At 30.3% G+C, this 25,664-nt stretch overlaps 1 protein-coding gene across 3 annotated transcripts in view; it reads right to left on the bottom strand.

The window, feature by feature from the left end:
- Positions 1-2,861: 2,861 nt before the first annotated feature.
- Positions 2,862-25,664, bottom strand: part of LOC121116929 (spermine oxidase) — a 37,468-nt gene continuing 14,665 nt past the window's right edge. For 2 of the 3 annotated variants that reach the window (XM_071887931.1, XM_040711241.2), the window contains exons 2-7: positions 13,832-14,083; positions 9,165-9,420; positions 8,216-8,458; positions 4,994-5,182; positions 4,683-4,931; positions 2,862-4,095 (exon numbers count right to left, since the gene is read on the bottom strand). In XM_071887931.1, the coding sequence (XP_071744032.1) occupies positions 3,784-4,095; positions 4,683-4,931; positions 4,994-5,182; positions 8,216-8,458; positions 9,165-9,420; positions 13,832-14,049 (1,467 nt within the window). In that variant the 5' untranslated portion in view covers positions 14,050-14,083 and the 3' untranslated portion in view covers positions 2,862-3,783. Of the gene's footprint in view, positions 4,096-4,682; positions 4,932-4,993; positions 5,183-8,215; positions 8,459-9,164; positions 9,421-13,831; positions 14,084-17,394; positions 17,483-25,664 lie in introns of all 3 variants that reach the window. The other variant, XM_071887928.1, reaches the window with a different exon arrangement.

Genomic DNA, 25,664 nt, shown 5'->3' with positions numbered 1-25,664 from the left:
CAGGTTAAGAAGCTGTTGAAAAAGGATTCAGAGCTTCCTGATATCCTGAAGGGTTATGCTGAGGCCATGGCACTCCTGAATGCCGTGACATGCTCTTGCTTTAGACAAAGTCTCATCCCCACCTCCAGGAAGGATATTGAGAGTTTTGGCAGAGCCTACACACAGATTGGACTGGATATCACTCCAAAAATCCACATGATCTTGAGCCATGTTGGTGATTTATGTGTGAAGAACAGAAGGGAACTCGACTACTTCAGGGAACAGGCTTGTGAGTTATCTCATCATGAATTCACTCACATTTTCAGCAGTGTTAAGAGAGAGGAAGGCCACTCGGAATACTTGAATGGGGTAATATGCCTATTTGCGTATTTAAAATTCCAGTGTTTCCAGTACGCATCATCTACACAATTGACATTGAGATGACATTGTTAATTAATAATGTATAACATAGGAATAATGGAAATAAATATGCACATTTAATATCCGTTGTTTTGATTGTTTTGAATTGATATAAAAGCTCACATGAGGGGTTTCAAACCAATTCTGAGAGCTGAAAGTGATGTCTACAAGATAACATCATAACATGCGAAGAAAAATATAATCATATGCCTACCAGAAAATTCAGCAAATTGGATAAACGATAGTTAAGGTTTGAAGAATTTTTATTGTCTAGCTTGTTTACCTTTTTGTTTCTAATTTTTCAAAGCTGGAATACAACATTTAAAATTCAAAACAAATATATAACTAAGAAGAAGTAGTATTCCTTCTATTATTATACAAGGCAAAAAAGTTTCAAGGCAAAAACGTCGCAAGGCAAACAGGACACAAAGCGAATACGTACAAGGCAAAAACTTAATAGGCGAAAATGTTCCAAGTGAATCCTCCTTACAAGGTTGTTGCTGGTGAAATGAATGATTAAACATGATTTGATTTGAATACTTTATTTTAGCAAAGTTTCGCAATTTTTTTTATATTTATTGAGTATTACTTCTTTGTAAATAGAGATTTTTACTGAATTAAGAATTTCTTTAATTTTATTTTGTCAGCAAGTTTATTTTTATTATTATTAATAAGTATGCGTCATGTTTATTACGATTTGTGACGTCATTTTCAAATTTGCAGCGCAAACTAGTATTCAAATAGATGAAACATACACAAGATACTCATAAACAAAAGGAGATGTTTACGAGAAAAGGTTTTATTTATTTTTGCAATGAAAAATTGCAATTACTCGGGATATATCCAACCAATTAAGGTCATTTTACTATCATTGCATTATATGGATAAATTACGTAATTTACATTATATAAAAATATGCTTTTTTAATTTTTTGTTAACATACCCACTATCTATGTGTTTCTACTATTCACCGAATGTGAACCTTATTGTTATGGGGCCAAAGATAACGGAATATTACCTCTACCTTCACATTATAACGTCTGTGGTTTTTAATCCTACATTGCCATGTTGTTTCTTTCGTAAATGTAAAAATTGCAGAACAACTGACTTGCTCAAGGATAAATTGATCCACCACTTTGAGGAGAATAGTGTTGATGAAGTACAATTTCAGTATGGATATCAACTGATAGCTCAGAGCTTACTAGTATAGTAATTCCAATCCAAAATTTTCTAAAAAAATTAATGACAAAGAAGAAAAGCTGGCAAAACACGACTTCATTACTAAGGTATAAAGTAATTTTTTGAAGAAACAAAAATCTGAAATTATGGAAGGATTTTTTTTTTGTAATTGGATACTTTTCTGAAAATTCTGCTTTGTAGCACACGATGCTGCTCAAGGTTTTCATTGGAATTCTTCACAGGCGACAATACACTCTGGCTCTTTTATTTAAAAAAAAATGGTAATCGTTTCCATAACTCATTTACAATTATTTTCTTACTGCAACTGCCATCATGTAGTTACAGTGTATTTGTTCCGGAGCTATCTATTAAGATATTTGTAGGCCCACGTTCGTTTATAAAAATATATATTACTTTTTTGACGTATGTGGAGGTCAATACAAAAACTGTAAAACGTTTTTAAACCTGATTTGTCAAGAAATAGATTTTTATATCTCTGCTGCGTGGCATTTTTTCGTTACAAGTCATGGCAAAGGACCAGCAGATGGAGTTGGAGGGACAACTAAAAGAGAAACCATAAAAAGGGCCTTTACCGCCCATACAACAATCTAATTATAAAACTGATTCAGTTGTTTGGGTCTTTTTCCAACCATTTAACATAAATGAAGTGTAATTTTTGTTTGCATGCTGCCTACAAAACTTAGCTGAAGTTTTTAAAGGAGAGGTTGATCAATGCAAAACCCACAGCTTCTACCGAGAAGCTTCATGCATTTATACTTGAAACGGATACACCCCTTAAAGTTTTGAAATATAGCAACAACGCAGCCGTGTCGAGAGTGGAATCAGTGTTTCATACTGAATATTACTCTAGATAATAAAAATCAATTTTTTTTTTGTACATATTCCATATTTTGCATTTATTGAAGCTCATACTCTTGAAAGTATTTAAATGCAAAAGAAAAAAAAATGGAGTAATTGCTTACTCAAGTTCGAATGTCTTTCGAAGGGTGCCAAACTTTGAGGAACTCCCAAACGGGCCTTCGCCCCTCCATAAGTTTAAAATTTTACACATGTTGTTTCTTTGTTGGGATAGACATTATATACCCTAACTAAAGTGTTTTCACTGGACATGAAATTACCCTAGTGTGGGTTCCACTGAATTCATACATTTGATTTATATAAACTATTCTATTTTTTTTTAATCAAATGAAGCATCAAAAATAAGGAATAAAAATAACTTGTTACTATTTAATAGGATATTGGGATAAAATGATGAACACGTATGAAATATTTTATCGATTTATTGAAATATTCGGAGAGAAAAATTATTATTAAGAATGATAAGACTACATAACATAATATGGTGGATTTTATACATAGAGTAGATTTAAAAGTTTTTTGTTAAAGATTTAGTAAATACCAACTGCATGAATTCCAAAGTTACTTTAATTACTTTTATGTTCATTAATTCATATAAATCAATACATTAAAATAAATAAATGAACTAGAGTGGGTATAAAATAATTTTCCATAAAAATTCACAACAAATGACATTCATTTGAGTTTTGCAACTTAATATCCTTTTTTGTGATCTTTAATTTTGACATCTCAAAATTTAATTTGAGTGATGTATCTCATTTTTTGCAACATTAATGACCGATTTTGGGTTACTAAGATTTTGTGTGACATTGTTTTTTGACCTTGACCTTCTAAAATTTAATGCATACATAGCTTTCATACAAAAGTCACTAAAATCGATTTGTAACTTAATTTGTATTCCAGCTTTTAAACAAAAAAACGTTTTATTCTTAAAATATACATTTAATTTTCATACAATGTTTCACCAAAAATCAATCAGTAATATTCTCAAAATACAGATTACATATAAACACACAGACAAACAAACAAAAAAGGAAACATAAAAAGGTTATGTTTTCAACTTCGTTGGCCGAGGTAATAAGAATTTTTGGACACTGACGATTTTAAATTTATTATAATTGGGAAATATGAGTATTTTTAGGAAACAAATGAAGAAAAATAAACGAGTATAAGAGAAATATTAAGAAAAATAAGCTACATTATCAACGTCACCTAAAAAAAATTGAATTGTCTTGAATTGATTACAATCTGTATAAGTTTATAAAAGACTAAAACAAATTTATTTCCAATTAACGACCCATTCCCCCCTCCCCCGCCCACAACATACTATTTAATTCCCTTTAAGAATTTGCACTTTTCAACGATTCGTTGTGCCTCCCTCATCCCAGATGATCTTGCTCCATGCATTGTTCCTCTGTAACAGGATATCGTAGCTTCTCCCGCAAAGAAAAGCTTTGGGTTATTTGCATTCGGTAACGGAGCAGACATTTCTTCAAAGTCATCTGCAGAACCTGAAAATGCATATGCTCCTAAAGTAAATTTATCCGATGTCCAGGGATGATAGTAAACTCTGTCTGGAAATGAGATACTTGGATCTCCTGTAAATTGCCGCAAAAGACATCCCATGACTAATGTTATCTGGAAGGATACAAATATATGTGTTATGTTGTTTAATCGTAACAAAATGTAGATAATATCTAAAGCTGTAAAAATACTTAATATTGCTGTCCGTAAAATAAAAATAAAAATATCCTTTCCGGTCACATCATTACTAGAGTTACGTGAAAGAAATAGAGTTGACTTTAGTAGTTTGATTAGGACTATTTATTAGCATTATTTATTATTAATAAGAAGTAGCTGATAGAATTAAGGATATAAACCAGATAGCAACTGTGAGTGTGCTCACTCACCTCAACGCAAAGTTACAACTTTAATCAATGCTCAACCATAGAATTTTATCAACTGAGGAACAATAAGAATATGCTTAAAGTTGTAAATTTTAAGCACTACCGACACGTACAAAAAAAGATAGAAATTATATTAGAATCCTGACAGTTTGAGGAATGTTTAGCTGACACATTACTCATATTGCCAACTTTTAAAAAATTCTACGTTTAAGTAAGTGCTAAGGAATTCCTACTATAGCTATCCAGATTATTACCTGAAATTTTTATTATTATTTTACGCCTACCATCATTAATTATTTTTAACAGGTCTAATCTTACCTCTTCTCCTCTAAGAGATTCGACAGTTTTTGCAGCAGTTGCTCCAGGTATCCAAGCCATGAGCATTCCGGGATGGCGAGGCACTGTATAAAATGCAGTTATTGATTTTGACCAATGATCATCTTCTTCCATTTCTGATTGTTTCCAAGCTAAACTTATAGGAAAATCTGAGGGATTCCACCAAGGCTCGGACCAACTTAAAAATAATTTCACAACGCTTCCAAAACCAATATTATTAATGGCTCTAATCTGTATAAGCAATATATCTAAATAATTTCCATTCTTGTATACATTAAAAATTAAGAATTTACTTTTCCAGGGGGAAGATTTGGTTGGAACATCTCTTGATGGACGACTTTGAGAACACCTAGAGGAAAAGTACAAACAACAAAGTCTGCACTAATTTCAATTGAGTCTCCTTTCTCTTTCCGCTTTACATTGATAATGACATTGTGTCCAGCCTCACGAGTCCATATAATTTTTTCAACAATATGGTTTAACTATGAATCATAATTAATTAATTGAAGCCATGAATGTTAAACACTTTAAAATATGATTTCATTTGAATTGAAGGCAATTGGTGCTATTGAAAAATATATTCAGTCTTGCTTAAGATTAAAACTATTGTTGTGTCGACACGACATAAATTATGAGTCTAGTTTTTAATTAAAAAAAACTCCTATCTGAGTTTTTTTCACTTAACATCGATAAATAATACCAATATTAACTAATTAAAAGCTTAAATTCTATTAGTTTTGCTTCCAAATTCTATACTTATGTTACTTTTTCATTCGTAATCATAAAGTTTTTGTTAAAATTATTAATATTTAATTTTTACGGTTTGTCATTTTTTTATGTTGTCAACCTCGTATGTTTAATGAGATAAATCAAAATATACATGGGCCGTCCTTGGTGTCATATTATAACCCAAGTAAATACCAAAACTCTAGATGTTATATGGATTGGACAATAATTAGAGGGTCTTGTCAAACTCCTCTACCTTTTTAAAGTAATAACGGCCACTAGGTTAGTTTATGGTAATTTAAAAAAAAAATTAGAGTTCTTATCCACTTCTAACAAGAAAAATTGTGTTTTTTTTATAGATTGGTTTTAATTATTTTCAATTGAGGCTATTGGTTTTTTTCCATTCATACTTACTGACCAACAAAAATGAACTATTATTAATAAATAAAATACTTCTAAAGATAAAGATAAACATACCTATTTATAATTTTTTTAAAGAAGCAATACGCTTACAACGCTGGATGTTTAAAATTAATAAATTTTGCCATTTTTCTTTTTTAAATGATTGATTGATTATTTTTAGGCAATTGTATCCATCACGTTTTAGAGCCAAACTGCTCAAAAAAGAATTCTAAAACTCATCTATAAAATTAGGTACGTTTGGCTTTATAGCTTCACATCATGTATTAATAAATAATACAAACATAATTTCCATTTGAAGTCAAAGTATACAGTAGATTAATACATTGTTTTCCAATTGGGAAATTAGATACCACTATGAGTGGCTACTTAGTTTTGTCTATTTTGATTTATTAACTCGACTCATGTCGACCCAACCCTTTTTAAAGTATCCTTTGAAATATTCTAATTTGCAAGTAAATAAGTAATTTGCTTCGAAAGTTCGAAAAAAATCAATTTTCGAAGATTTGAGTAGAAGCAACAATGTACCAACTGCAAGTTAAGATAAATTATTTAATGAAGAAAACAAAAACTTTTCTCTTATAACAAAGAAAGCTAAGCTATAAACCTACATATAGCCATATTTTATAATAACTCAATAACTTGATCTCCTTTTGTTTGGTAAAGGAGATCAATACCAAAAACAAAGATAAGAAAGAAATGGGTTTTCTTCTTAAAATACTAATTATATTTTCTTTTCGCCCGTTGTTACACTTACTCTTTCTCGCAACCTTTCATTCAATTCTTCCTAGTTATACCCCTATCATCTGATATAATTGTAGAAAAATGTTCACAGCTTTAAAAAAAACTAACTCAAACTCGCCAATCAACTTTCATAATACTGATAGAAGGAAATTAAGAAGAACAATTGACAGCTGACGACAAAATTCGTGGTATTTTTATTATTATGCTAAATTTGTAAAAAATGTGATCTCCTGGTATCGGTATGATAAAAAACCCGAAAAATTACACGGTACCCTGACAATTTGAAGAATGTTTGAGGAAGAGCCTCTTAGCTATCACAACGTTTTTTTCACGATGAAGGACATATAAACAAATCACACTTCGGATCTAGCAAGGATATAGGTAGTATTCGATCCTTTTGAAAGTTTTTATTCAATTTTGATCTTGAGTGATTTGTAACAATTACATTTAGGGAATACTCTACTGATCAGATAGACAAATACAAAAAATCTTGTACGCCCTTTATTTAATATTTTCTATAATGTTAGGCAATGTCGTGTTCGGAGGTGATTTTATAGAGTAGGAGTTATATATTTATTCTAGAGTTACTTTGTTTTGGCATCATTTTTCTAACATATTGCATTCAAGCTAACTTTCCACTTCATGTGAAGAAGGTATGCCTTTATTATTTTTTCCCACAGATTTTTTAAATTGCACTCTCTAAGTGGATTAAATTTGTTGTGCAAACAAAGATAAAATGTACTCGTAGAATATAATGTGGGAAATTATGTGGAAATTAACATGAGTTTCTAAGATGATAATTTTTTAGTAACATCATATTTTAAATAAAATGGCTCTGTGGTGGTAATAACAGACACCCTAATTGGTATAAGATTGTCATGACGCATCCAAATCCCCAATTTGTAGAAAATTCATCCCGAACTACTATAATTTTGAATTTTGGGACAGATTTGTCCAACTTTGTAAAGTAGGAAGTGTAGCCTATATGAAGCCTAACAAACACTGGCGGCTCACATTATGTGTTCTGCCTAAGTCATTTTATTATTAATCCAATATGTTTATGCATTATTACCTAATTAGTAGATTAGTAGCTAAATAAAAACAATAAACAGTTTCATTTATACTAATGTAACTTTGTTGGCCTGTATTTTACTCTTAGTATAGGTAGTAGATTTTTAAAAATTGGCTCTAATTTATAATATTTATGGGTGTTAGAGATACAAAGTTTTAATACACAATATGAAGGTACTGTGAATGATTTGGCTACATTTATATAATTATTAATAAAAAAAAGGGATTTTGAAAAAAAAACATCTCATATTACATCAGTTATCCCTACTAGTGCGAATATCCAGCATTGATTGGAGTTAATTGGTGTCAACCAACTGAAAAATTGTCAAACAAAATTTGCCTTAATAATATATATATGTACATTGTACCCCCATTTTCTTTTCTTTTAAAGGATGATGCGCTAAGCTTTAGCTACACTCGCTCTATACTACATTGTTATTTTTTAGATCAAGTTTTCAAGCAGTTCTAAGAAATCAAACAACCACTAAAAAATGAGGGGTTTTTGCCAAACATGCGAATTTTGTTTTAAAATTATAAATGATGAATGAACCTACTTTTATTGTGACATTATGTTTCATTTTGTTGAGTAGTTTGTCTTGGAGGTTCGAAAGCCCCTTTGGTATAAACGCATCCTTTCCAGGAAGTTCTTCAAATGATCCATACGTATCGATTTTACAAGCATCCAATTTCTCTCCGATGTAAATGGATAAACCGTTTTTGAGACCATTTAAACATGATTTGAAATCTTCCAGATTGCGCTTGCTATGTCCATTTGATTTCAACTCTTTTTCTTTGGCCTAGGTGATATTACATAGTTATACAAAAGTGTAGAGTAGATGAAATCAATTTGTATGATAAAAACTTTTTATCTTATATAGAAAGTTTTTTTGTAAACTCAGTATTGTTGATGTTGTAAAAATATCAAATAAGAGCTTCTAAAATGGCTTCTTCCTCAATTATGATGCAATTGATGACCTTAGTGAAAACACTAAATAAACTAACACACTTATTAGTGTTAAGACCGAGACCGATTTGGATTTCGATTGGTCCTTAAATTATTTTTTCTAGAGCAGTTTGGACCGACATCTTGGTCGAGACCTCAGTCTGCATCTGTAGATCGAAGTTTTATCCTTTTCAAATTGTAGACATTTTTTTTCCGTGCCATTCTAAGGATCAATTGTCTCCGTATTTCAATTATACAAGTTGTGCGCCTATCAAACACTTTAAACTTCATATGACGTCATTGTATCAATGTACACAATTTGGAAACACATAATCAATAACTCGTCATTAAAATGGGTAAATACCAAGTTTTAAATGAGACCCTTTTTTTTGCATGATTGATCTATCCCGAATTTTTGTAAAGGGCATAATTAGTCATGTCCAACAAAAAATATCACGGTCATAGATCGATCTAGGATTTTCGGACGGAAACCCAAAACTAATAATTATTATTGTCACCCATAATGTTATATTTGTAGATACAAAAACTAATCAACTTACCTCTAATTTTGTGGTGTAGTATTGAGCAACACTTGGAATATTGGACTTATTTTCATCATATGGTATATTTTCCGCGTCATTTTTCATGGAAAGTAAAGTTTCACTATGGAATTCCTCTGCTAATTTGCGAACGTGCTCTGGAATTGGAATTCCATCTGATCTTAGGTATGTTCCAACACGTTGATCCTTGACTATGATTGACGAAAATGAACGGATACTTTCGCTTGGTGTATTGTATTCTAATGATAATCCACTCCTGAAATTTCAAAATCAACATTTATATGAAATTAAATTAACTTATTTATATAGTATGAGTAGGCCAGGTTTCTGTGAACCTGAAGTATAGGTGAAAGTGAGATATAGCGTACTATTGAATCAAAATCAATTTTAACATCCGCTGCCTATTATATGATTTTGGCTAATGAAATCATTAAAGCAAATATTACAGCAAAAGTAGGCGGAAATTCATTATTCCGAGAGAAAATTTAACACCAAGACGATCTAATTAAGAATAAACAGAAAATAAAAAGGAACAATATCACAAACTGATCTTCCTCTTTCAATCTTGAAATTGTTATTTTTCTCTACGTTTTGCAGACCCCTATGTATTATTAGGAGAATATGAGCTAAAATAAAAAACAAAATTATGAATTCATTTTGAATGAAAGTTGTGAATTAATGGATAATATTTCATACTTAAAAAAAATGAATGTGTTGTTTTGACTAAAAAATTTATCGGAGCAATTGATTTGAACCTATGTTTTCCTTCAAATGGGAATCAATTTTCAAATTGGAGAAACCCCAGTCGAATTAATATTTATTGAGTCGGGTTTTAACAAGCCTCATCAAATGGTTTTAGTTTTGTGGCACTTTTCTTAATGATTTTCTAATAAATTACAATTTCTAATGGGGTTCTTCTAATTCCTGAGGAGACAGACTATATACACTGCCCTACAATAGTGTGTCAATTTTAAGGTTAAATTTTTATTTTTGTTTATAATCTTACATTTTTAAAATAATATAAAAAAAAAGATTTTGATCTTTCTTTATTTTTAAATTGACTTATATTTTTTATTAATACAGAAAATTGGTATTGTATACTAGATTAGTTAGAGCAACTGTTTTCTTGTGTAGAAATATATTCTCTTTTCACATCTTAAATAATCAACTTAACCGATAAATAACAGACTTTTTAGGAATTTATAAAAAGTACCCTAGATTTATGAATCGGAAGAAAAATAGAAATATGTTTGGATAAATGAAGACGCTTGGTCACTAAACATATAGTAACAAAAAAAGATTTATTGAATTTAAATTAAAGTTATTGGCTTCTCCACATTTAAAAATGTTAGTCAGTGCATTGAAGCTAAAATATACCTGTTCATAAGAGTGCATTAAACAAAAAAGTATGTAGGGGCAAGATTAATAAAAATACAAGGTAATACCATAACGCTTTCTGACTGATGTTTGACTTCAGTCACGCTTTTTAACAGTGACGTCATAGAGTAAAACTATTTCCAAGAGTAGCCATATATAGCCTTCCTTGACTGTTACAGATAAGAGTATGGTTGTTATACTCTATGATGTCAAAATCTATCTGTCTTGCCTAGCAGACGGTATGTTACATCAAATTGAAAGTCCTATCATTCCCGAGTGCATAATTGTCTAAAATTTTATTTCTACTAACCTTGGTAACGGGTAAGTGGTACACAGAGTACCTACACACATTGGGCGTGCCTGGTAACTTCATTTTTCTCTTTCCTTCCTTTTCTAATTTATTGACTCATATCAATTCTTAACGATTTGACTTGGTTCGTTTCGACTCCGCTGACTTTAATTCAAGTCGATACAACCCTATTTCACTGCCTTATTTTTGAATATAATTTTGTGTTTATTATCCTCAACAGTTTTTTTTTAATGTTCCTTTAATCGGTTAGATGGAGTTGCACTGATTAAATATAAGTAAACATTAAAGTATTAGAATTACTCCATCTTATCTAGGAATCTTTTGGGTGAAATCTATATACATATAGTATATTTTCTTTCACTAGGAATAATCGGGGCACGGACGTAGACACTGTTTCTTTTTGTTTAGAAATTATGTCAATTTTTTGGACGTGAGTAATTAATCTTTCTAACGTCCTGAACTTTATTTAGTAGAGCCAATTCAAGATATAGTTGATTACCAATTCTGGGAACACTTAGTAATTATTATTATTTGTGAATAAATTAGAAGAAGCTGAATATATATTTTGTAGAGGTCGAGGAGACAACGAGAGCAATAGTTAGTAATCGGGTATATTTTTTTAGATATCCCGTTTTTACGGAGTTGGCAAACTGAAGGGTAAAATTCTTTTTCCTAAGCTATTGTAATTATTATTTAATTTCTGAGAAGTGAACATCCTTTTCTACTGGATGCAGTAGCAAATCATGGATGTACACCAAACCGGATTAAACATTTTTGTGTGCTTATAAAAATTTGTTGGAGAGTTATAATTGAGAGTTCTTGTTTGACTCAGAGTAGCATAAAACGTTATAGCAGCTAAGCTGCTCTCCTCTAAAACATTCTTCAAGTTGTCAGGGTCACCATGTTGATTTTAATTTTTTTTAATAACATAAGAGGCACAAAATTATCACGCTTAGCATTACTGGACATAATTATGATATAAAACACTCTGCAGAATGAGTCTGCTCCTATACATCTGTGCATTGTACATATAAACTATGTAATGAAGAGTACACCTGATTGAGTAGGAGAATAAAATAGTCTTTGCAAACCAAATATAATGTTTTGTGATATATTCAAAAAGACAAAGACCTAGCGGATTAAATATAAACATATATATGTGTTAGAACTACATTTATTGGTACAACTCTATGCCCTTGAGCATGTACGTGAGCTTTATTGCTTATATGAAAATGAAGAAAATGCTTTCTTCATTTTTTCAGTGGATGAAGAGGACAATTAAGTTGGTTATACTGAACATTTATAATCATGTATAATCATGATAGTACAGTTGAACAATATCAGAAAGAAAAAAAGAAAAGATTTCGTGACAATCCAATTATATACTATGTAATTCATCATATTTAGACTACATCATTACATAAATCATCCTAATTTTTGATACATACTGATACCTGAATATATGTACGTACATCGCAAATATGGTAGTATTTATCAAAAAAAACCTCATAAATCTTAAATGAGGTAAATAAATAGTTATTTTCTTTAATATGAAAAAAAAAGAAATTAGTATACTCACATATTTTTACTTATTCGTTTTTATAGTAAAAAAGTAAACATTATAAATTATGTCATCTTTCCGTGTTATTTATGTTTATATGTATATAGAAATGAATATCATAAATAAATTAATACATAGCCTATGTAACATATGTACATCATGGTAAAATTTATACTATGAACATTTGACTGTCCTGTTTTCGGATTAATCCTTTTGCCCCCCTACACAAAGACCTTATATGCTATGGACAATTAAAATTGCCATTTTCGAAATTTGAAACCATTCAAGTCATTTTAGTTTGAAAAATGGTATTTTTGGTTAAGAATTGGCCATTTTGAGGCATTCAGTACCATCCCAAATAAAATTCTATGAGTAAAACATTGTTTTTTTTATATTTATTAGTATTTGGTTTATCAGTTGAACTTATTACACACCTTGTTTTCATTATTTCAGGGGCTCAAGATGTGCTACTCAATGGTTTGCTTGTTATATCAATTATAGCATGACAAAATTTAACCCTAGTTGAAGTGATAGTTGTTGAACAAAAAGAAAAAGACATTATCTTGCGTTAAGTTTATTGAAACAGAGAAACCAACAATCATTGAGCACATTTTACACCCCTGAAATTAAAAAAATAAATAATGAACCCATCGTATGCCATTGGTAGGGTTGTAAATCCTAAGCCTTTTTAACGTGCTACTTATGTTGTTGTTGGTAACCTAAAAAGGGTTTTAATATCCTTAAGGAGAGAACATTTAAGTGTAACCACGAATGTGTGTACTCATGAATGATAGAGTGTAATTCCTGCCTATGCCGTTGTTGATACTGATTAAGATTTGTGTTCATTTCTTTATTTTATTTGCATATAGTCAAAAAACTGTCAAAACAACCAAACTGCTCTTATCTCAAATATTAGTCAAATTTTCAGGGTTACCATGTAAATTTTGGTTTATTTGTTTTACCTACCGAAAGTGCTTAGGATTTACAAATTTAATCATTTGAGCGTACGTGATTTTCATTTCTAATTATTTTTTCTAGATAAAAAACAACTAAATCTTCAACTTTGACTCTTTATTATTACAAGCAGCTGACTTTATGTATTTATAAATGCAAAAAAGTATACATTTTGGGTTTCCCGAAGGTACCTTGGTGTGTAGAAAATTCATATAGCTATCCAAAGTTTTGTCAAACTTTCCATTCTCTTTTGAAATTCATCATTTGCAATTTTTTATTCTTTTCGCATAAAGGTTGAATTCATCGAGGCTACATCGATAGTTATATAATAATGTTCAACACCTATAGCTGACAAAAAAAAAAAAAAAAAAAAATGGAAGTGAACAAAAAAGCTCGTCTTGTTCTCAAACTTTCTTTTACTTACTAGTAGGTATTTAATGATTACAAAATGATAACTAAACTCACTTATTGATAAAGTTGTAAACTGAATTTGCAGGATTTGTGCCATGTATCCATTGTGAGCCGTATTCTAAAGGAATTCCATCCACATTATCCGTATATATTCGACCACCAACCCTATTACGAGCTTCTAGAATAACTATATTGCGAAGTCCCTTTTCTGCGAGGAAATTGGCGGTTGAAAGACCAGAAACACCACCTCCAAGTATCAAGACTCGTACCATGTTAAATGATTATTGTGTCTGTTGTAATAATTTCCTGTAATTATATAATATATTATTATAAACTATGTAACATCAAATCTTCACAATGTTTCTTATTGCCATATTTGACTCTTTGGCTGAATATCTAAACATTTATATTGTCCAAACCAGACATATGGATTAGTAGTGTTCGTTATACATGTACTGTAGTAATACTAGAGTATTGAAGCATTTATAGCTGTTATATTAGGGCATCTCTCTTGAGATTCCGGGATCTTGTATTCTAGAGATTTATGGAAGTTTTACATGTACTTAATTATTTCATAATAAAATTTAATTTAATTTTACATAAACCTTCAGGAATGATAATGTTTATCACTTATCAATTAATTGTTTTTGTTGTGTGCCGGATTGGGTTAGAAAATTCAAGAATGTAGAACCTAGAGACTTTAAAAAACAGCCCAAGGTACCATATGTGATAATGATAACAATGAATAATATAAGAATTGAGAATATATTTTGGGTAAGACAATCTTAAAATTTTTTATTTCTTCTTAAAATATAAAATGAAATATTTAAATTTCAATGTATTTATTATTTACTCACGAGATCTTGATATTTCATGCAATGGAAGTTGAGTTTCTACATTGAATTGGTATTGGAAACTGTCTTTGCAAAGCCGTTATGATAAAAAAAAATTGATAATCGCCAAATTCCGGGGCTCCCTCCAAATAAAATTTTCTTTTTTTATTAAACAAAAGAAACAACAAATCTTGCTTTCATCTCGGAATGTGCAAGTAAATGACCCCTGAAAGGTTCAATTATATAATGAACGGTCAGAATTTTTTCGATAAAGTAATATATATTTGAAATTCGCATTATCATTTGAAATTGGATCCACAATGTTTTTGAGGCAAAAACAAGGCAAATAGATGAAGTTGAGGATTCAAAAACTTATTCGTTTAGTTGTAACATTAGCAAAGTACTGATATCAATTATGGTATTGATAGCGAAAATATTGGGATCGTGACAACAGTACTATGTGCTAACGATTTCATTTTATAAAAGTTGATGATTAGAAGCTTACAAGTTATATTAAGATCTAAAATTAAATTTATAATTTAAAAATTATAATTTTTTTGATTTTTTCAAATAAATACCGTTTATATGTAATTTGAGATTATAAAAGAGGTATTCACAGCTAGAATTGTAAAAAAAAAAAAAAATGACCCACCAGTATGTGTAAAAAATAATCCACGAAAATTAAAGTGGTAACCCTGACAATTTTTAAAGTGATTTAGAAGACAGCAGCTTAGCTACTGGTATTAGCTATTTGGTACAAGGAAGAAATTAACCAAAATCTCACTCCATATCTAGTAAAGGCATAGACAGCTATCCCTCTGATGTCGATCCTCAATTATACTCTTAGTTCAACAAAAACTTAAACTCATAACTTTAAAAAAAAATCCTCAATGTTACTCTTCGTATTTAATGATTTCATGCACTCGTAATTACTTCATATTTACATTAAAAATTAAAGAATAATAGAACATTGTTGAAAAATTAAAACACTAATCAGACTAGCAAGTAGAAAAAGTATTGCACTCGTTTTAGGTCATGTATTTACAGCTCTTTTCAACAACCATATTTTACCTTTCAGATCTACATCTTTTTTCCCATGTCTTCGTTTACTATCTCATACATATTTATTATATATTATTTATCATATGTTATCAAAAAAATATACTTTTTACTGTAAGTAGATATTGGAAAACGATGTGCATATTACAAACATGTAAGATATTTATAGATTTTGAAAATGACGACGTAGAATATTATTGTTATTTTACATTTCCTACAAATACTAATTAGAAGATGTAATTAGTTTTCAAAATACTAAAGCTATTGTGGCAAATTGATCGCAGGGGAAAATTTCTTTAAATTGCGGTGAGCGTAAAAACCAAGCCTGAGAGAATGTCATATATATTAATAAATTAGAGTTTGTATGTCAGTGGATAGCTTATTATAATAACTAACGTGTGGTGACATGGCTCGGTGTGTCATATCAAAAACGAAAAGAAAAGAGGAGTACGTACGCAAGTACTAAGTGAAAAAGAAGGATGCGTCTTTAGATGAGGTTTAGTAAACAAGGGCTGTTGCTAAAGCTCAGTGCATTACATAAAAAAGAAAAGTGAGTACATATTTATATTATTAAAGCAAAATTCATCTTCGAGTAATGGTGGGTATTACTGATAGTAACAAATATAGCAACTAAGAGAGACAACATATCTGTGGAGTGTTGACAGAAACCACTATAAAGCACAGTTGTACTTGCTAACTGATACTCTGTAAGAGTTTTTAAAATAGTGAGGGATAATTTTTAAGAGCATTCACAGAATTACCTCACAAACACAAAAATTCACACTGCATTTTTTGTAAGCTGCCGATGTTTTGTTTCTTTTTATCTAATCATGTTCCGAACGTTGCTCGGTTGAATTAGAGTTAGCTTTTGTAAAGTTGTAACCGATTACCGACAATTGTTGAGTAATAACTACATAGTTGGAAGAACAACTACCAAATGATTATTTTGATATTCATGTTCCTTTTTCGGACGAAAAGTTGTAATATACTAGAAAATATTTGGAACAGCTATTTTTATTTTTGGCTTATACAAAACATCTCAAGTTTTTGGTGGTCATTCAAAGATAATTTCTCTTAAGTTACATGCAAACCTACTAAAGTACACATATCTATTTGGGTCTACCGTAATGCCAAAAGTTGGATATTTGAATAAAAATTTTTATATATAAATATATATAAAACTTATAGAATATAAAAATCAAAATATTCTTAAAAAAAACATATCAACCTTTGAAATGAAGGACTAATAAATATAAGGTCGCTTTTTTAAGATTTTATTAGACAGTTTTTGTAGTCTAAAATTATAAATAGGTCGTCTGATTTGGCATAAATGAACAATGAAAGTATATTTGATAATAATATATACGACATTTAGTATCAAAAATGAGATATAAATAATAAAAATGAAGAGAAACATAAAAATAAATGCGCGTAATACGGGGTACCAAAAGATAATATTTATTTTTGGGAGGCATATTTGGAACTAAAATACTCTTACCATTAGACAAGCTAGATAAACATTTTTTAAATACTTGCAAAATAAAAACTAAATAACTGGATTCAAATCGATGATTTTAAAAAACCAAATAAAAATTCCACTTTTTTCAACATTTTTCAAAGTTTTAAATCAAAACACGTCCATAAAGTATCATTTTTTTTTAGGAACTTTGATGGTTATATCTTGTTTATAGTAATAAAATGACAAATAAAAATATTCGTTCATACCCAATTCCCAACTTTTGTCCTTTTTGTCAGTGTAAATGCGAATATCTGTGGTGTCCAAGGATCACGGCCAAACCAACAATGGATTTTGCTGAAATTTTTCAAATAGGTTTTTAAGGCACGAGAAATGGTTCTGGTTATACTTTTTGACTTTCTAGGACATTACAGCCTTAAAATAGGTTTTTTCTAATCAACGAATTTTTTGACTAACAAACGACTATTTCATATAAAACAAAAAATAAATACAGTAAAATTTTAAGAATTATTTTCATTGCATGTTGTTATGTATCTTTATACACTTTTTTAAAGAAGATTATTCATGAATAATTTTGTCACATAAAAAAAGGATCATTTTAGACAAACTAATAAGAGGAATGAAATTGATCAGAAAATTTACTACTGATTAAAAAAACATATCAAAAATGAATGGTACATCAAAAATATTTTTTAGTACATTAAAAATAAGTCTTATATTTTTTAATAAAATCGTTCCTATTAATGTTGTTTTTCTAGTTCTTCAGTAATTTATATTTGTTTATCTGAACAAATCATTGTTGATCTTATAATTATTTATTTTATTTCCATCAAAAGGGTTTAAAATTTCCAAATTTCGAGATAATAATATAGTGCTTAGTTTTTACGTGTAGTTATGATTGTAATAACGACTAATGTGTTTGTTTATTTTGTATTCTATCCCTTCTCAGTGTATCTCATGTATAAAATTTACAGTAATATGTTGCATGTAAACTTAACTAATATTGATCGAATATATTAAGAGTTATATTAAGTAACAATAAATTTATTGGTTCGATTATGAACATAAATAATAGTTTTATGACTATTGTCATTTTTAAGATTGGTTCTGTCTTATTCCTTGAAATATAATATAGTATATATATATCCATAATAATTAATCCATTATATAACTGAATTATATATCATTTAAAGCTAACTAAATCTACTTTTGAATGTAGGTAGAATGTCATGTTAACGTCCTTAGAGAGATTTCATATTAACAATAAAGAATATGGCTGAAAGTCAAATCATATTATCGATTGTTTAAAAGCTATTATATTGAACAAGTTATGGGAAAATATATTAATACCGTAATAGAACGATATACAAGAGTGATGTAATAACTAGGGTTGTGAAAATTGTCTGAATCCTCGTGAATCTAAATCAAAATCAAAAGTACGTTAATGTTGGTAAGTTTGATAGACGATATATCCGCTGACAGAGATCACTTTAAAAAATATACCTTGCCCCTTGCTTGGTAACACGTTTGAATTTTCAAAATAGGGAGGAATAATTAATAACATCACTAATGTTTTGCAAGTACCAAGTGTTGTGTTCGACCCTATTTAGAACTGAAGATGATAGTTCAATCTAGGTCTGACCCAGTTCTGGCCTCTATATCAGTCATATAACTAATAAGTTTGGTCCTTGATGAAGTCACTCATCTTTTCTTATGCTATGTTAAATCATTTGTAATACTGACTGTCTTATGTACCAGTGCCAAAGACCGATAGAACCGGTTTAAAGACTGATCTGAACTACAGGGTAGGGCAGCAAAACGTGGACTGTTAATCAATGTTTATTTTCTCATTACTATGACAAGGTTTAGTGATTATTTTATGATATTCTTTTTCCCCTGGACTTTTTACATAAACAAGCTATACGAATCATTTAGTAATTTCATCATCATGCAAACAAGAAAAATGCCAGTGCATCCCAGTTCTCCTAGATGCTGGAGTTGATGTGATGAAGATTACGGACATTGTTAAGTGTTTTAGGAGCCTAGTTCTTAAGTTGACCAAGATGAAAAAAAGGGAGAAGACCTCTCAGGTGTCAGGAAGTGGAAAGCATAATCTAAAGACTTGATACAAAATTCTTGTTAAGTTTGGAGAAGCATATAAAGGGTTATCCTACTATGTCGATGAATCGACTTACCAATAACTTCTCTGTTACTCCAAGGACCATCCATGAGGGCTACAAAGCACAACTTGGGATTAGTTTCTTTGACGAGGACCCCATGCCACCTTCTGAAAGAGGGCATGAAAGCCAGGAGGCTCGAGAGGTGCAAGAAAATCCTCACATGGATCAAGGCAAATGGGCGAATTGTGAAAATTTTATCAGACAAGAAGATTTTCACACTCAATCCATTCCACAACCCTTGGAACGACCACTGGCTAGCAGAAACAAAAGAAGAGGTTCAAAGGGCTTACCACACCAAAGATCCAGCCCAAACAATGGTCCTCGGCGTTGAGGCATCTGATATAACAAAGATGCCTCCGTTCTTTTTCAAGGCTGGGCAGAAATCGGCCAGTAGGCCTACTATAAGGTGCTTAGTTACACCATCTTGTCATTGCTGAAGACCAACCACCCTATAACACGTCTGCAATGTGCCAAAAGTTCTGCGCAGATAACATGGCTCGATTCTTCTACAAAAAGATATGGCCCCTTCTCACCAGATTTGAACCGACTGGACTTTTCTATATGGATCATTTTGGAGACGGAAACCAACTGGACCTCATACACAAATGCGGAATCGCTGAAGTACTTCATAGTGGCTGGATGGGACAACTTGGCAAAGGAGTTTGTCATCAACTCCTGGATGACCTTCAGGGGACCTGTAAAGGCTATGATTGATAATTAATGTAGCCATATTGAGTGAAAAAAGTTATACAAAAATCTTATTTATATGTTTTTGTAAAAACTGCTTACTTTTTTACTATTGAAAATATGAAATTATTGATGTATCTATAAATTCATCTCTTGAGTATACGTTTTGCTGCCCTACCTTTTATATCAAATAAATAAGGACTGACACAACACTAGGGGTAACCAAATTATACTTTTTTTTTAAATGTGTGCTCACGAGGATTTTGACAATTTTCACATCCCTAGTTATGTGATTGATTTTATATAAACCCCAGAGCATAATTGCCTCTCATGAAATCATGTGGGCGCTCCCGTTCAATACCCCTTTATCCTTGGTTGTTTTATAATTAATGAACGCACTCTGCTCAATCATGTCCTCATTTGTATTATTCATCTATTTATTTTTGAGTACTTTTTTTTTCTGGAAAATATATTTTCCTTACAAATTTAATATGTTAAATTCCTCATTACTTTGTGTATAGCGTGAGTACTCAAAATTACAGTACTCTTTGAGGTCATCTAGCCTCCGTTTTAAAAGTCTAAATTTTTTGGAATTGTCACCATTCAAGAGAGCTGACAAAAAAGATACAATTTGATGTTTGTTTTCTTTTTGTGCGATCAAAAATGTCAGAGGAATAAGCAAAATGGCAGATGGTGTGCAATCTCCTCTGCATACAAGGGGATATCCGACAAGAAGATCTTCACAGTGAACACTGTTTCGAGCGAGAGATATGATCGCTTCTTGGCTGAATCAAGAGCTGAGGTCAAGGGAACCTTCAGGACCAAACATCTAGCTCAGGTCATGACCCTCGGAGTCGTACGTCTGACGAAGCAATATCCCTTCCTACTTCTTCAAGGCCAAGGAGAAAGTGAATACCTACATCTAGCAGAAGGTCCTCAGGTACCATATATTGCTATGGTTGAAGAGCACGATCCCCAAGGACAACTATGTGTACCGAATATGAAGATTTAGCGCAAACGTCCAAGTAGGTACAGCATTCCTGTAGGGAGAACATGGCTGCATTCTGGCCAGTAGACTTCTGAACTTTGACCCCACACGACGTGAATCCTCTTAACTTCGTCTTCGGCTTGGATGATCAATACTTATCGATGCCCTGAAGGCCTTAATCACGGAGGAGTGGAACAACTTGTCCTCTGACTTCATCAAGGCCAGTATTACTTTCATTTTGTCCCGTATTTAAGCCATCATTCAGAATGGAGGTGGATATATTGAATAAAAGGTTAGAAAATTGTTGAATTACCAACTTTTGCTTTAAAGATTTGCCATAAAAATGGCAAAAAATAAAAGTAAAAGAAGTACTTAAAAAGTGTAAAAAGTTTAAAAGTGTAGAAGTAAAAACAGCTTTTGAAAATTTTCTAATTTTTGAGTCCTCACCCTGTATGTCGAGATAGTCCACTCCAAAGATATAGTTGTTAGCTTTCGAGTACATTTTTTGACTATTTAGGATAATTTCTTACACAAAAAAGTACATGTTATGAGTACATTTAGTATGCACTCATTCTTTAAGTTTAATTTTGTAAAAAAGGTTTATACACTTAGTTCTTAAAACTTTTATGTGCAAGCCATTTAACATATTTATGAAAAAGTTGTATATTTATAAATTTGTTACAAAACAACACTAAAATAAAAGATGAAAATATATATAGTGATATTTTATACTATTTAGTTGAACTAATACATAATTTTTTTGGTTAAAAGAAATAAATATAGAGACAATAATACGCAATATACATGGTATATATACCTATGTAACGGGCAATGTGCGAAATTCCCGTTAGAGCAAGCAATGTGCAAAATGTCTGTCAGAGCGAGTAATGTGCGAAATACTCCGGGAATTTATAAAATTTCCTATAAAATGGTTTCATTTTAACTTCATTTACATTGTCAAGAAACATGATTGTTAGTAATTTGATTATTAAACAATTCATTGCATCAATTTGATAATTAAGAGTTTTATTAAGATACAATTTCATTGCAAGCAATTTGATCATTAAGGTTTTGATTAGGATACAATTTCATTGCAAGCATTTGATGATTAAGAATATGATTAAGATACAATTGTGTAGGGATGTCCAAACTGTGGATTGTGGGCAATATTGCGGCCCACCGAATGTTAGGGCATGGCCCATTACTCATTTTCACTGAAAGTAGTATTTTTTAGCATAACTGTTGAAATATCATCAAAATGCGTAGGACGCTATTAATAAGTACAAACATTGAAAAATATTGCAGAACCTATTAAGTTAAATTTCTTACAAAATAGCTATATAAAACTATAAAATAAAAATTTATTTCAATTTTAGACCAAATATAAATAAAGGCCAAATTAATTTTTTCAATGCTAAACTTCTTCAAGAATCTAAACTGCCAACCCTGTTAGAGTCTCAGAATATAAGAGATACTCTGAAATATTTTTCAATGTTTGTACTTATTATTAGCGTTCTACGTATTTTGATGATATTGCGACAATTTTGTTAAAAGATACTACTTTCAGTGAGAATGAGCAGTGGGCCCGACATAAATATTCGGCGGTTCGCAATGTTGCCCACGATTCACAGGTTGGACATCCCTGCACTAGATTATCAAATTGATTGTAATGAAATTGTATCTTAATCAAATCTTTAATGATGAAATTGCTTGCAATGAATTGTTCAATAGTCAAATTACTTTCAATAATTTTACTTGACTATGTAAATGAAGTTAAAATGCCCATTGACCCCTCTATTGGACATTTTATAGATTACCCTAACATTTTGTACATTGCCCACTCTTACGGGCATTATGCAAAACACCGATGTTCCACATTGCCCTTAACATACATATTTGTTGATTATTATTTATCTTTCATAGCTCCTTCCACTATAATAGGAAAATTACATTTTACACAAAATTTGTATTCATAATTTTTTAACTATATTCATTCAAGTAAAAAAGTTATAAAAAATATATTTCGATGTACTTGGATGATAATGAAGGAAGAAAATCAAATTATCAAAAAAATCTTTTTCTATCTACCCTGTAAAGTTATCTTTACATGTTGAATTTTTATTTTTCGATTAGTACACTAATTTTCACAACAAACCAAACAAATTAGATTTGTAAAATCTACCTAAAATTTAATACATACTGGGTGCTTATTACAAATTAATTGTCGCCTTTTTTGTATACTAATAGTTAACATATGTTTCAAATTTCAGAATCACCATTTTATAATTTTTTAATACACTTTCTTTCGGATGGTTTGTCAAACTCATAATTGTAGGGGTACTATGAAAGTGAGTATTTAATTTGATGCAATTAATTCATTAGTTAAGAAAATAGTATTTTATGCAAATAAAAATTTAGTAATAATGGGATACTGATTCATTTAAAATGATACTATGTTTAATTGGTATTGAAGCTAAAGCTTTAAAAAAGTAGTAAAATGCGCTTGTTAGCTTGAGGAGTTATATGGTTGTACTAGTATCTTTTATCCATGCCAGAAGTCGTTATTAAATCTGGTGACAGATTTAATCACTATATCATATTTTTTTCAAAAGGATACATTCATAGGGGCTGCGTAGTTATTCATGGAAAAATTTTCAACGCCTATAGTGAAAAAAAAAAATGTGTCACTAAAACGAAACTTTATACAAGTTTTGATAACGTTGCTATTGTTTCGCCACTTAATCTATAGTTTTTTTAATGAGCAAGAGAGTGTTTTATTTGGTTTCCTAAAACCGTGAGTCGCTTGTACCTCTCGCTCTATCTAATACACCTCTCATTAATACTTTGACAATATCTAAAGAAGGGATTTTGGTAATAAAAAAGATAAGCTTAGAGATTTAAAAAAAAAACCGGCGTAATGTGTGTACTTTTTCATCTTTTTGTTCAATAAGTAGGCAATTACCTTTTAAATAATAATATTCTTTGATAGTAGTCAGAAGAATTTTGAGTATGTTAAAAAAGAAGAAACCAAAAAAACAAAATGGTAACCCTTACAATTTGAAGAATGTTTTAGAGGAGAGCAGCTTAGCTTTCATAACATTTAATTAGATTAGCTACATACACCTATGACGAGATGGATAAGGAAATAAGAAAGGCCATAGGAAAGAATTACTCCGATGTCGATCCGCAATTCTATTTTGGATCCAACTAAAGCTTAGCAATATAACTCCACAACAAATCCTGAAGGTTAATCTCTGTCTTTTATGAGTACCCACGAATATTCAATAAGGTTTTGAATACTACTGAATGTCGTAGAAAAGGAATTTTAATCCTATATAGTTAAATAATAATAACAACATATTAAGAAAAGAAATATCCCTCTTAAGTTTGCCATCGCCGAAAAAATGGTTGAGCTAATATTACACCCAATTTTCTACCCTAATAATAGCAAGTCGTCGTCGTATTAACTTCTCTCTCTGAAGTAATCATTCTCACCTATCATCGTAATAATTAAAAAAAAAAAACATAACACAATAAATATATGTTTATGAAATTGAATATAATTACAATATTTCCCATACACTAATGCTATTTTAAATGCAGAAAACTCTCCTTTTTATAGCAGTAAAGCATGGGTTTTTTACACAAAATCATATAGAATAAATCTGATATTAAACAATCTTGATTCAGTTATACTATAAGTCTCCCTCACTCTTTTTCAAAAATCCCATCTTAAATTATACCCAATTTAGAGTTTTGTTATAAACGTTTATCTCCTGATATAATGAAGCAAATACATATACATTTGTCAAAATATATATGAAAAGAAAAATTATTTATTTGAATGGAGAAAATAAATCAAAATGTCTTATAATCTAATACGAATATAGTTTGAAGATTTTTACAATGAGATAATTAATTTGGCAGATTTTCATATCTATGTACAATCTAAATTAGGCTGTCCCGTTTTTTTGATTAATTTTCCCCCTTCTCTTTCCTGCACAAACAAATAATAAAATAAAAGCTTTAACAACGTTTTAGGCATTTTCATTCATTTATGGAATTATAAAAGCCATTTAAATATTAAAATTTGGCTTGAAATTGCTCATTTTAAGCCGCTTTCTACTTGTTCTATGATTCAAAAGTCGTACTACATAAACTTCTTAATATCTGCTTTATCAGTAAAAAATATTATACTCCTTGTTTTTAATAATTTAAGAGGTCTAAGACCTGCTCAAAAATGAGCAGATTTATCAAAGATAAATAAAAGTAATGTATCAAAAATTAACCTTATAGTTTTAATAATAGTTCTTGCAAAAAAATGATTTACATTATTTGTGATATAACAGGTTCAAAAATTAACTTTTTTTGACTCAACAATTCAATTTTCAAAAATTATAATGATCTGTACCACAACAAAATGCACTGAGAGACCTCAAACTTTGTCTAAGTAAGTTATTTTATTGTTCAAGCAGACGAGCTGTGGACCCGAAAATAGGATAGTCTATTTATACTTATTGTTAGATAGGAACATACTTGTAAAATATCAATTTTATATTGATTGAAAAAAAGGTATACTACTTTTCCTCTGAAGATACTTTCTCAAAATATAGAAAAACATGTCATAGTTAAAAATCAGTTACTTTCCATTGGAATGAAGAAA

The sequence above is a fragment of the Lepeophtheirus salmonis genome, chromosome 1, assembly GCF_016086655.4.
Source record: "Lepeophtheirus salmonis chromosome 1, UVic_Lsal_1.4, whole genome shotgun sequence".
Classification (NCBI taxonomy): Eukaryota; Metazoa; Arthropoda; class Copepoda; order Siphonostomatoida; family Caligidae; genus Lepeophtheirus; species Lepeophtheirus salmonis.
The sequence above is the reverse complement of the archived record's forward strand: the minus strand, read 5'-3'. Positions and strand labels throughout refer to the sequence as shown.